Here is a 14,493-nt window from a genome sequence, read left to right as displayed (position 1 = left end):
TTGAATCCCCCGAGCTGACAAGGTAAAAATCTGTCGTTCTTCCCCTGAACAAGGCAGTTAACCCACCGTTCCTAGGCCGTCATTGAAAATAAGAATGTGTTCTTAACTGGCTTGCCTAGTTAAATAAAGATTAAATTATAGTGTAAAAAATAAAACATTGGTCAAATCGGTGTCCATAAATACTGATTTCCGATTGTTATGAAAACTTGAAATCTTCTGATTAATCGGTCTACCTATACTACCCACCACTGTGACCTGTATGCTTTCGTCAGCTGGCCCTCGCTACATATTCGTTGCCAGACCCACTGGCTCCAGGTCATCTATAAGTCTTTCCTAGGTAAAGCTCCGCCTTATCTCAGCTCACGGGTCACCATAACAACACCCACCCGTAGCACGCGCTCCAGCAGGTATATTTCACTGGTCATCCCCAAAGCCAACACCTCCTCCTTTTTCTGCCTTTCCTTCCAGTTCTCTGCTGCCAATGACTGGAACGAATTGCAAAAATCACTGAAGTTGGAGACTTATCTCCCTCACTAACTTTAAGCATCAGCTATCTGAGCAGCTTACCGATCGCTGCAGCTGTAAATAGCCCATCCAATCTACCTACCTCATCCCCATATTGTTTTTATTTACTTTTTTGCTCATTTGCACACCAGTATTTCTACTTGCACATCTATCACTCTGATGTTCATTTGCTAAGTTGTAATTACTTTGCTAGTATTGCCTCTTTATTTCCTTACCTCTCGCCATTTGCACACACTGTATTTAGACTTGTTCTATTGTGTTATTGACTGTATGTTTGTTTATTCCACGTGTAACTCTTGTCATTTGTGTTGTTGTTTTTGTCCTACTGCTTTCCTTTATCTTGGCCAGATCGCAGTTGTAAATGTGAACTTGTTCTCAACTGGCCTACCTGGTTAAATAAAGGTGAAAAAAAAGCTGATAAGCTTAATCAAGTATTCTGGTGCTGAGGTGGAACAAAAGCCTGCATACCGTGCAGTTTCTTGGACCAGAGTTCCCCACCTCGTTGAAATGATATTTTCTGCGTAGGACCATTTACAAACCTAACCAACCTCCTTTTAAATGTTGTTTTATTTCTCACAGGTCTCTCTGTCACCCTGGCAACGCTGGAGCCACAGGATGGGAAGGAGCCAAATACCGGCATCATGGTTGTTGCTGTAGCACCCGGCTCCGCACCTAGCCCGCGGAGCGAAGCAGTGACTAATGAGCTTCAGGAGATGACTCTGCAGCCCGCCTCCAACGACATGCCTGTGCGGGACAGGAAGAATGGTGAGTTGGTGTCCCAGGGAAAACGTTCCCTATTCCCCTATACAATTCTCTTCTTTCATCAACTATCAGACATACCGTATCAAGCACACCATCAAATAAATTGAGAAATTATTCCTTAATTTTCCTTAGTTCACTGCCCTATGTGTTGAACTATGCAATGCACTGCCCTTCCGTTTAAATTTCCATTAATTACATTTCCATTCAGAGGGGGGGAAAGAAAATGTCACTTTTCAATGTAAACACACCAGTACATTTGCATATGTACAAGGAACAGATTACATACAGTTAACTGCCAAAATAAAGGAAACATCAACAAAAAGTTGGGCCATCACAAGCCGCCATAACAGCTTCAATGCGCTTTGGAATAGATTCTACAAGTGTCTGGTACTCTATCGGAGGGATGCAAAACCATTGTTCCATGAGAAATTACATAAATTGGTGTTTTGTGGTGGTGGAAAATGTCAGGCGCTGCTCCAGATTCTCCCATAAGTTTTCAATTGGGTTGAGATTTGGTGACTGACACACACACCCTTTAAACCCCCTATGTACCTTTTGAGACTCCTCTTTCAAAGTCACTGAGTTCTCTTCTTCTAGCCATGGTTGCCATAATAATGGGCAACTGGGCATTTTCTTACATGACCCTAAGCATGATGGGACGTTAATTGCTTAATTAATTCCTGAACCACACCTGTATGGATGCACCTGCTTTCAGTATATGTCGTAACCCTCATTTACTTTTTCCCTTTGTTTTGTCAGTTACTTGTAAGTGTTGAGGTGGGAAAAAACTGTTCATGAAAAGCAGAAGTTCAGTATGAGGTGTTTCTCTACATCTCTCCCAGCCATGTACCAGTGGACAGCTTACATCTCCACAGGAGAGGGTTTAGAGAGATGGAGATTAGCTCATTGCTGATACTGAGACTGGTAGTGTTCATGATGATGGAGTAGCTGCATTTGATTCGTTATCTGCTACTGTTGTTATTGTGACTAGGTCCCTAGATTGTAAGGGGAGTAAAATGGTCTAAGTTAAAATAAGTTTGCTTAACAAGATTTGCTTAAGAACCAGATGGGAGTCTCAGTGAAGGCCAGGATGGATAGACGCCCTGCAAAGTGATTTACAATGCTAGAAGTTTGAGGTTTAGAGTTTACCCCCCTCAGCCCTAGGGCACCACTCCCCATTTTAATCCCTACCTGGGCTAATAACTCTTCCTACAGGGCATGCTGGCTGGCTGCTAGTTGCAGACATGTTGTAGCAGGACCTTCCCAGTCTCTTATTTGACAACATGGTGGAAGAGACAGAGGAATGTTAGCGAGGCTATCAGTCCATTAGATCGATCTAGTCTACCATCTTATTGCTCTCTGAACGGCAGTTTTGACCCACCACATCAATGAAACCTTATTTACTTTATGGGCCCTGGTCAAAAGTAGTACACAACATTTGGGATGCAACCTCCAATCTAGTCTGACAATCTTGATGTCCTGTATACGGCAGCTATGAGGTTGGTGCGCTCTCTCTTCCAAGTAGAGTTTTGCAATCTCTCATTCCACGTGTAAAACCAAGCTCATGCTGTTCTCAAGGTCATGAAATGTTGACCCTGAGGACCTGCATATTTGCTCTATATATTGAGCCCAAATTGAGCTTGTTTCTCAATTTAAGTACCTGGGTGTCTGGATTGAATACTTTGAAGTTATACTTTGTAACGCATATAGAACATCTGACTAAGAAGCTAATATCCAAGATAGTTTTTGTTTATATAGAAATAAATCATGCCTCAGTATTGAAAATAGGTGAGAGATTATTCAAACAACGCTTCTCCCTGTATTGAATTTTGGTGATATTGTTTACATGCATGTGGCAACCTCTGTTTTGAAACACAGTCTACCATTCAGCAATGTGTTTTATCACAGGGGACAATTTTAGGACTCATTGGAGTCTGTATAAAAATCTGAGATGTACCTCTGTCTTTAAAAAGAGAGCTGCTTTCTCTATTTATGTATTTACAATCAATCTTACAGAAACTCCCTTCATATTTAACTTTATTAAGTTAAGAATCATAAGTTACCAAACCCGTTCTCATGAATGGATAACACTAGAGATTAGAGGTCGACCGATTATGATTTTTCGACGCCGATACCGATTATTGGAGGACAAAAAAGGCGATGCCGATTAATTGGACGATTTAAATTTGTTTATATATATATATATATATATATATATATATATATTTGTAATAATGACAATTACAACAATACTGAATGAACACTTATTTTAACTTAACATAATACATCAAAAAAATCAAGTTGGCCTGAAATAAATAATGAAACATGTTCAATTTTGTTTTAATAATGCAAAAACAAAGTGTTGGAGAAGAAAGTAAAAGTGCAATATGTGCCATGTAAGAAAGCTAACGTTTAAGTTCCTTGCTCAGAACATGAGAACATATGAAAACTGGTGGTTCCTTTTAACATAAGTCTTCAATATTCGCAGGTAAGAAGTTTTAGGTTGAAGTTATTATAGGAATTATAGGACTATTCATCTCTATACCATTTGTATTTCATATACCTTTGGATATTCTTATAGGCACTTTAGTATTGCCAGTGTAACAGTATAGCTTCCTTACCTCTCCTCGCTCCGACCTGGGCTCGAACCAGGAAAACAATGACAACAGCCACCCTCGAAGCAGCGTTACCCATGCAGAGCAAGGGGAACAACTACTCCAAGTCTCAGAGCGAGTGACGTTTGAAACACAATTTCACCTAGTTAATATTTCGCCTGCTAATCTGGATTTCTTTTAGCAAAATATGCAGGTTTAAAAATATATACTTCTGTGTATTGATTTTAAGAAAGGCATTGGTGTTTATGGTTAGGTACATGTTGGAGCAACGACGGTCCTTTTTTGCGAATGCGCATTGCATTGATTATATGCAACGCAGGACACGCTAGATAAACTAGTAATATCATCAACCATGTGTAGTTATAACTAGTGATTATGATTGATTAAGTTTAATGCTAGCTAGCAACTTACCTTGGCTTCTTACTGCATTCGCATAACAGGCAGGCTCCTCGTGAGGCAGGTGTTAGAGCGTTGGACGAGTTAACTGTAAGGTTGCAAGATTGGATCCCCGAGCTGACAAGGTCCCTAAAAATCTGTCGTTCTGCCCCTGAACAAGGCAGTTAACCCACCGTTCCTAGGCTGTCATTGAAAATAAGAATGTGGTCTTAACTGACTTGCCTAGTTAAATAAAGATTTTAAAAAGGTGTAAAAAAATATATATCTGCAAAATCGGTGTTCAAAATTCCCCATTTCCGATTGTTATGAAAACTTGAAATCGGCCCTAATTAATTGTCCATTCCTCTACTAGACATCCCTTCAGTCTCCACAGATCTGGGAATATCTTCATTTTGGGTTTTTTGCCCCCAATTTGTGGAACACAGTTCACTGCAGTTACATGTGCTGGTGCCACTCAGGCAGTTTAAATGATTGATTGAGGACCTCTATGTAGTTGAATGTAATTGCTATTGTTATTGTGTGCTGAATTACATTGTTCTATACACATATACAGTACCAGTGAAAAGTTTGGAGACACCTACTATTCAAGTTTTTTTTAAATTTTATGATCTACATTGTAGAATAATAGAGACGACATCAACAAAATGAAATAACAATATGGAATCATGTAGTAACCAAAAAACTGTTAAATATATTTGAGATTCTTCAAAGTAGCCACCCTTTGCCTTGATGACAGCTTTGCACACTCTTTTGACTTGTGTTGTATGTGTGTTTTATTATTCCGTTTTTATTGTAAAATAGATTTTTAATCTCAATGTGACTCCCTGTTTAAATCAAAAACGTAGTACTTTGCTTTATAGAGGAGAGGAGGGCTGAGGAAGATTTATTGTTGTAAATATTTACGTTTTGTGTGGGCTTAGCACTCGGCACACTGTGTGTGGGCCTAGATGTCAGAGAGGCAAAGGAGGAAAGACTGAAAGAAAAGAGCAAATGTTGCTTTACTTTAACACTTTTCTTTTTGATAGGATGGCCCTGAAGGAGACAGGTGATAGCTTGTTTTCTGCTCGCGTTAGGTGCTTTGTTTAGAACAGTGTTTTTCAGTGAATTGCGTTTTGGCACGTTTGAAAAATACTTTATTAATGGCTTTATTACAGGTGTTGCTCACTCTGCTTTAGCCTTGTCACTGTAAGACGATATGCTTGCTATTGTTGCATGTTTCTTTTAAGCTCTTAATGAAAAATGTCCTGTCTTAGTATGCATGCAGTGGAAGAGGCAAATATCTCCAAAAGAATCCCAATAGGTTTCTATGGGCTTATTTTGGGCGTAAACTGTCTTCACTCCCATTGTTAGGGCGGAAACATAAGCATTTCGTCATTATATACAGATATTTTTTTATGTTGGTCACATTTTACTATTTGTTGACCGGTTAAGGAGGGTCAGTTAGTTGGCAGCAAAATGTACCAACATTTGCATCCCTATTTCTAATGTACTAGAACTTGGTGGAGAGAGTGGGAGAACGGGGTGTAATAATGGAGAGTATGGGAGAATGGTGTAATAACAGAGAGTAGGGAGAACAGGGTGTAGTAATGGGGAGAATGGTGTAATAACAGAGAGTAGGGAGAACAGGGTGTAATAATGGAGAGTAGGGCTGGTCCGTTGTTTGATTGGTCTAAATGTCTAACCTTATTTTTTCCATATATAGACAGAATATATTTGAATAAAATCAACTACATATGCATTGAGCTTGTTTGATGCTTTAAGCACATCATTTGATGAAATCATTAAGACACACAAATGACGGAAAAGCCCGATGGTCACCCTATGTTTAAAAAAATAAAAAAATGACAGCTAGTGCCTGTGGGACTGGCGAACGTTGTCTCACTTTCCTCCCTACTGCAGCGAAAAGGCACCACAGCTCAACAAGTGTTTATTGCGCTGTCCATGCTGAAGTAGCAACATCATTTCAGCCATTTAGTTTTTTTACTTCTTTCTCACTGAAAAGATCTATTCCCTCAACCCTTGCTCTCTTTACGTGAAACATGTAAGAATCGCATACATGCGACAATAGGGCCTATAGCCTATCATAATCACATCAATAAATTGGTTATGTACAAACTCCGAACATAGTAACATGGGACAGCAAAACGGATGCGGAGGACGTGAAAAATAAACTCGAAATGGGCGAATGTTTACTGGTTGCTCAGGAGGGAAAGGGTTGCTTGAGTATTGTATTGTGCCAAAAAGTTGCTGTAGATTACAATATTATAATTTTTTTCGGACTATTTCGAACAGTGTAGACAACACTAAATAAGTGTAGTCTGTTCTAACAATTTTATATATATATATATATATATATATATATATATATATATATATGTGTATATATGCCTTTATTACAGCAGACTAAAAACAGTTGCACGCATTTGTGAATTGCAGTTTATTTATTGTTTAGACACATTTTTAAAGTTCCCTTTGTTATTTAATTTGAACTAAAATGCTTGATTGCATTTCAGAGCATGAATGTCTCATATGCTGTGTGATGGCATGAAAGAATGAATGATTGATACAAAAGCTTATATATTTTAAGTTACGGTGTTAAGACTGAATAGGACACACGCTTAGGTCTACAGCTCGATGGTGGTTATACAAGGCTACTTATACAAAGCCTACTAATGATAACGACATTACTTATTTTTATAATGATGATCATAATAATAATTGTAATAATAATAATAATCAGAAGGAGAAGGGCATAGGAGCGAGAGATGCGTGCATATTATGTGTGACAAACGGGTGCTGTTAGATTACAATATTATTTATCTGCTTGTTTGGAACAGTGTAAACAACACCAAATAAGTAAAACCAGTCTGTTCTAACCCAAAAAATGTTAACTCCTTTATTACAGCTGAATCTGAAATTGCTTTAGCCAATATTTTGCCGTTGCATGAGGCTTGCTGCTCACCGAATCAGTAGGCCATTAATCAAACAGGAAACGGAAGCACGCTCTGACTTATTTCTGTATATATATACAGTGTATTCAAAGTATTCAGACCCTTGATTTGTTCCACATTTTATTACATTACAGCCTTATTCTAAAATGGATTAAATAATTTTTTCCATCATTCTACACAAAAAGCAAAACGTTTTTTTAATGCATTTTTACAAATGTATAAATGTATATTAAAAAAACGAATCACATTTACATAAGTATTCAGACCCTTAGTACTTTCTTGAAGCACCTTTGGCAGCGATTACAGCCTCGAGTCTTCTTGGGGATGACGCTACGAGCTTGACACACCTGTATTTGGGAAGTTTCTCCCATTCTTCTCTGCAGATTCTCTCAAGCTCAGTCAGGTTGGATGAGGAGCTGGACAGCTATTTTTAGGTCTACAGAGATGTTCGATCGGGTTCAAGTCCGGGCTCTGGCAGGGCCACTCAAGGATATTCAGAGACTTGTCCTGAAGCCACTGCTGCGTTGTTTTGGCTGTGTGCTTAGGGTTGATGTCCTGTTGGAAGGTGAACCTTCACCCCAGTCTGAGGTCCTGAGCACTCTGGAGCAGGGTTTCATCAAGGATCTCTTTGTACGTTGCTCCGTTCACCTTTGCCTCAATCCTGACTATTCTCCCAGTCCCTGCCGCTGAAAAACATCCCCTCAGCATGATGCTGCCACCAACATGCTTCACGTAGGGATGGTGCCAGGTTTCTTCCAGATGTGACGCTTGGGATTCAGGCCATAGAGTTAAATCTTGGTTTCATCAGACCAGAGAATCTTGTTTTTAATGGTCTGAGTCCTTTAGGTGTCTTTTGGCAAACTCCAACCTGGCTGACATGTGCCTTTTTACTGAGGAGTGGCTTCTGTCTGGCCACTCTACCATAAAGGCCTGATTTGGTGGAGTGCTGCCGAGATGGTTGGCCTCATGGAAGGTTCTCCCATCTCCACAGAGGAACTCTAGAGCTCTGTGAAAATGACCATTGGGTTCTTGGTCACCTCCCTGACCAAGGCCCTTCTCCCCTGATTGCTCAGTTTGGCCGGGCGGCCAGCTCTAGGAAGAGTCTTGGTGGTTCCAAACTTCTTCCATGTAAGAATTATGGAGGTCACTGTGTTCTTGGGGACCTTCAATGCTGCAGACATTTTTTGGTACCCTTCCCCAGATCTGTGCCTGGACACAATCCAGTCTCGGAGCTTTACGGAAATTCCTTCGACCTCATGGCTTGGTTTTTGGTCTGACATGCACTGTCAACTGTGGGACCTTTATATAGATAGACAGGTGTGTGCCTTTCCAAACCATGTCAATCAATTGACTTTACCGCAGGTGGACTCCAATCAAGTTGTAAAAACATCTCATGGATCAATTTCGAGTCTCATAGCAAAGGGTCTGAATACTTATATAAAATGTGTTTTTAAATTATTATTTTTATACATTTGCCAACATTTCTAAAAACCTGTTTTTGCTTTGTCATTATGGGTTATTGTGTGTAGATTGAGGATTTTTATTTATTTAATCCATTTTAGAATACGTCTGTAACCTAACAAAATGTGGAGAAAGTCAAGGGGTATGAATACTTTCCGAATGCACTGTATTTCTGTTTTATAAATTTGCTAAAATGTCTAAAGACCTGTTTTCACTTTGTCATTATTTTGTATTGTGTGTAGATTGAGGAAATTGTTTTTAATCCATTTTAGAACAAGTTTGTAACGTAATAAAATGGGAATGGGTCTGAATAGTTTCCGAATGCACTGTATATCGATGATTTTTAAAGCCAGGCACATTTTAACAGTTAGGTTATTGATTATAGACCTAATTAAGTTGGTTTCCTCATTTTCTTAGGCAATTAAGCTAAGGCAAGGGCTGTTTCCTCGTCTCTGCTGCTGCTGCCTCCACCGCATTGTTGCCTACCTGCACCTGCCCGCTCGTCCAGCATGACTACTCTGGACGGTTCTGACTTAGAATATGTGGACAACTACAAATACCTACGTGTCTGGCTAGACTGTAAACTCTCCTTTCATACTCACATTAAGCATCTCTAATCCAAAATTAAATCTAGAATTGGCTTCCTATTTCGCAACAAAGCCTCCTTCACTCATGCTGCCAAACATACTCTAGTAAAACTGACCATCCTACCGATCCTCGACTTCGGCGATGTCATCTATAAAATAGCCTCCAACACTCTACTCAACAAATTGGATGCAGTCTATCACAGTGCCATCTGTTTTGTCACCAAAGCCCCATATATTACCCACCACTGCAACCTGTACGCTCTCGTTGGCTGGCCAGCGCTTCATACTCGTCACCAAACCAACTGGCTCCAGTTCATCTACAAGTCTCTGCTAGGAAAAGCCCCGCCTTAGCTCAGCTCACTGGTCACCATAGCAGCACCCACCAGTAGCACACGCTCCAGCAGGTATATCTCACTGGTCACCCCCAAAGCCAATTTCTACTTTGGCCGCATTTCCTTCCACTTCTCTGCAGCCAATGACTGGAACGAACTACAAAAATCACTGAAGCTGGAGACCCATATCTCCCTCACTAGCTTTAAGCATCAGCTGTCAGTGCAGCTCACAGAGCACTGCACCTGTACATAGCCCATCCAACTACCTCATCCCCATACTGTATTTATTTATTTATCTTGTTCCTTTGCACCCCAGTATATCTATTTGCACATTCATCTTCTACACATCTACCATTCCAGTGTCTAATTGCTATATTGTAATTACTTCGCCACCATGGCCTATTTATTATCTTACCTCATTTGCACTCACTGTATATAGATTTTTATTTTTTCTACTGTATTATTGACTGTATGTTTGTTTATTCCATGTGTCACTCAGTGTTGTTGTATGTGTCGAACTGCTGTGCTTTATCTTGGCCAGGGCTTAGTTGTAAATGAGAACTTGTTCTCAACTAGCCTACCTGGCTAAATAAAGGTGAGAATTTTTGTTTTATTTTTTTGCTAATAGGCGCGAATCAGACAGGTGTCTTGTGCACCATAAAAATGTGACTGCTCATCTAAAGAAAACTCGGTCGACCAATAGCCTGACGACCAGTTGACTAAATGGGGTCAGCCCTAATGGAGAGAGTGGGAGAATCAGGGTGTAATAATGCCTTTTGAGATCATCTAGAACTTGGAGGCGTAGGGGGTTTGAAAGAGGAGGCGGCTAGGAGGAGGAGGAGTGGGGAATGAAAAGGAGTCAATCAAAATATGCAGAATTGCATAACTCTGTAGAGGGAAGGAAAGAGGGGGAGATAGGAAAACCGCTAGAGACTGGAGGGGAGAAGTGTTAATGCTTGAGAGGCCGAAAGGGGACCTGTGATGAAGATCAGATTGGCAAGCACCAGTGTTTTCCCTTGTTTTCTGCCTGAGCAACAACAGCAGTGAGTCACATTCTGCCTGCAAGCCTGCCTTTTTAAAGAAAAAAAAGTAGGAGAGAGAGAGGTTAAGAACTCAGGGCTGGACTTGGATTGAATCCAAGGAGCAATAAGATAGAAAATCTCACTGCCTCACACACAGGCCTACACACACCCTTTCTGTCAGGGTGTCCACACACTCGCAGACAGGCACAGCAGGCTAGGGTTGGGTGCAGCCAGTGTTTAGAAGACGCTGTGTTTGTGGATCTTGTGTAGAAATCCTGCTACAGAGAAGGGCGGCATCAAACTTTTTTGTTTTTGGAAACGCGACTGCCGGCAGCCTCTCTTTCCTGATGTTCTCTTTGGCGTATGGATCGCTAAAATTTAAGGGAGGTTGTACTTAATCCTTCTAGTGAAGAGGGACATGGCTATACAGTCAGGTAAAGATCTCGCTCTTTGCTGAGTATTTGTTTATATCAGCTTTTTGTTGTGGGTTTTGTCACTGTGTGTGTGTGTGTGTGTGTGTGTGTGTGTGTGTGTGTGTGCGCGCGTGTCATAGTGGCAGTTTAACTTTAACGGAGTGTTATATGTTAATGGCCAGGTCCTCCATTGTGTGAAGTATTTATTCCTCTGTCAAGTTTCACAGCCGCTCTGTAGGCCAATTGAACAGAGGAAAATAACTGTAATCACACTGAATCACACTGCCGTAGCCAGACAGCATTATTTTGGTTTTACACCATCATTTGACGCAAATATAAAATGAGAACATGTATTTCCATTAGATTTCCATCACATTTATTCCTTCTTCTGTGGGAACGGTGACGAAGTAAATGAATGAATGCAATTCTGCCATGTGTTCCTGTATGCTCTGGTGTTTTCTGTGGTAAAGTAACCTGACAACTATCCTACCTGGTTGAAAGAAGAAAGATCACGCTGTAAAAGAAGCCCAGTTGTGGCAGGGGAGCCCGGAGCTGGGGTGCCCTGGAGGGGCTTCCCCGCTAAGAGGGGGGCTGGGGTGGGTTGAGCTGGGCTGGGATGGATGGACATGTGGATGGGCAAGTCAGTGGGGATGATGGATTTGACTGCTCTCTGAGACAACAGCACTTCATTGAAAGCAGCTGGCCTGGCTATGACTGTCCTCTTCCGCAGGATAGATCTGGGAAACTGATCCATGTCCCAGCTTTTCTGACTGTTGTGAAATTTGGGTTGGGACTGCAGAGCACAGATGAGCTAGACCTGCAACCCCCAAAGAGGTTGTCTGACTGGCTGGCTCCTGGGTGTTGTGGAGCCCAGCCCAGCTCAGGGTTTGTCATGTTAAGCATGCTAGCTCCAGGGTTGTTTAGGGTGTGATTGACTGGGACTGTCTGGACAGTCTGGCAGGGCAGGTCGTCAGTCTCGTCCTGTCTGTCACACATGGCAACAGAGCAAGGTGGGGTATGTTAACGCATGACTAAAGATGTGGCTCAGGGGTCTAAACTTCTAGAGCTTGGAGAGAATGGGGGGAATAGTCATAGAGTTCTTTCAGAAAATATTCTGTCCGTTTAACACTTCTTCTCCCTGTGCAGTGCAAGCCTAGGGGGTTTTCATGGTTAGAGGAACAACATTTATTTGGGGATATCAATTTTTAGAGCCCACCTGCGGTTAGGGCATTCCATTTATGTCATCCATGTGAAAAGGGACGTTATTATTTGTAGGCTTCAGGCTACATAATTACATAAATGTACACAAAAACACACGTTGTATGGAAACTTGGAAAGTACCCTAGAGATGTCCCTCTCCCACATTCTGTCCCCCTCTCACTTTGCTCTCCGTGTGGGAACTCTGTGATCGGCGGCAGCCTGGAGGCTGTGAAGATTTATAGCAGTGGTAGGCTGTGGAGGAGCTGTGTGATTGAGTTTATGTAATTTGGAGGGAAGAGTGCCAGCAGCCTGGCAGGGATAGGAGGAGGAGAGGAGAGAAGGGATGAAACAAAGAGAGGAGAGCAGGAAAGGGTTGAGGAAAGAGGTCCTAGAGGGGTCTCGGCTTAGCTAATGCAGGTGAGACACACCACTGTTTCTGTCATCCATAGATTTTCAAGCAGATTTAAGTCAAAACTGTAACTAGGCCACTCAGGAACATGCAATGTCTTCTTGGTAAACAATTCCAGTGTTTATTTTGTTTTAGGTTGTTGTCCTGCTGAAAGGTGAATCTGTCTCCCAGTGTCTGTCGGAAAGCAGACTGAACCAGGGTTTCCTTTAGGATTTTACCTGTACTTAGCGCTATTCCGTTTATTTGTATCCTTAAAATACTCCCTAGTCCTTGCCAATGACAAGCATACCCATAACATGATGCAGCCATCACCATGCTTGAAAATATAAAGAGTGGTACTCTGTGTTATGTTGGATTTGCCCCAAACATAATGCTTATTATTCAGGACATAAAGTTAATTTCTTTGGGGGGGTAAGACGGTACAAGCTTGGCACACTGATATACGTCATCAGAGCGTGCAACAGAACATTGAACTGTCTACACTCGATTTGTTGTTTATATTAAAACATTTGAATTAAATCGAATTTAATTCGAACTAAAGATTTGTTGCTAAGGATTCCACGACACGCTTATCCTTTACGGCTGGGACTGCAAGCTTGTGTTCCATTTTTCTTTTTGCGGGGATTCCGCGAGTGCAAGCTGGCCATACTACAGACACCTGTCCTCGCCGTGGAAAGGCTCATTGTTATCTTTTCGTAAAACAACTGCTTGCAGTAAAGAGCCAACCTGGATACTAAGGAGATCCTGAGGGAAATCGCCGAGTACCAACAGCTTTACGCTATGGAGGAACAACATACTCCATCATGGAAAGATCTGACTACCTCACAAAATAACTTTAACCCGACAAAAAAAGAAAAACAGATTCATCTACAGACACGGGTGATTTACTTACCGTTGAAGTAGAGGCTAGTGCTCTGACTGGAATCCATGCAACACTGGAAAAATTGTGTGAGGAGGTAGGAGGGCTGAGGGGGAGTTTGGAGTTTAGCCAGAGTGAAATTCTCACACTCCAAGGAGAAAATATGGCACTCACAGCCAAGGTAAAAATCCACGATTACAGCATGGATTGTCTACTCAGGGAAAACAGGGTGATGATGGAGTCGCTACTAGACATACAAAGTTGTAGCATGCGTGACATTTTTTTTTTTCTGGGATTCCTGAGGACGCATCCAATAATCCAGACGGCGCGATTAGAGAATTCATGCAATCCGCCTTGAAACTTCCTATAGAGACTAAACAAGGTGGCTTTTCACCGAGTACACAGACTTGGAGCGACAAGAGCAAGGGTCCCTGACCGATCATCGCAAAATTTGAACACTACCAACAAAAGGAGCTGTTCAAAAGCAGGGGAAGGGAGCTAAAAGGGACGAAATATGGTCCCAATGACCAATTCCCAAGGGAGAGAAACGAATGTCGTATGAGACTGTATCCGGTACAAAGGCAAGAAAGGGAGAAGGGTAAGCGTGCCTTTCTCATTGTGGATAAACTCTATATAGATGGACAGCTATTCCGAGACAGCTCTATAACACTATGACTGTACCAAATTCTACAGGGACTTCAGGTTACGAAAAAAAGAAAGTATGGGAACTGTAAATATATCTGAACACACACGTACTCAATTACATGCTCGCTTACACATACGGACTTACACACACCTTATCTCGCTCTCTTCTCTCCCTCTCTTTTCTCTTCTCTCCCCGTCTCTGTTGTCGAACTGTTTTATAATTTAATGTTTATTGTTGATTGTTATTGTTGATTTTTTAATGTATTTGTATACAAGTTTATATACAGTGGGGAGAACAAGTATTTGATACACTGCC

At 41.3% G+C, this 14,493-nt stretch overlaps 1 protein-coding gene across 4 annotated transcripts in view; it reads left to right on the top strand.

The window, feature by feature from the left end:
• The window catches only part of LOC109899980 (myocardin-related transcription factor A), a 63,584-nt gene that overhangs the window by 16,590 nt on the left and 32,501 nt on the right, over positions 1-14,493 (top strand). For 3 of the 4 annotated variants that reach the window (XM_020495663.2, XM_020495665.2, XM_020495664.2), the window contains exon 3: positions 1,105-1,290. In XM_020495663.2, the coding sequence (XP_020351252.1) occupies positions 1,167-1,290 (124 nt within the window). In that variant the 5' untranslated portion in view covers positions 1,105-1,166. Of the gene's footprint in view, positions 1-1,104; positions 1,291-10,812; positions 11,086-14,493 lie in introns of those variants that run through there. The other variant, XM_020495666.2, reaches the window with a different exon arrangement.

This window comes from Oncorhynchus kisutch, linkage group LG11 (assembly GCF_002021735.2).
Source record: "Oncorhynchus kisutch isolate 150728-3 linkage group LG11, Okis_V2, whole genome shotgun sequence".
Taxonomy (NCBI): Eukaryota; Metazoa; Chordata; class Actinopteri; order Salmoniformes; family Salmonidae; genus Oncorhynchus; species Oncorhynchus kisutch.
The sequence above is the reverse complement of the archived record's forward strand: the minus strand, read 5'-3'. Positions and strand labels throughout refer to the sequence as shown.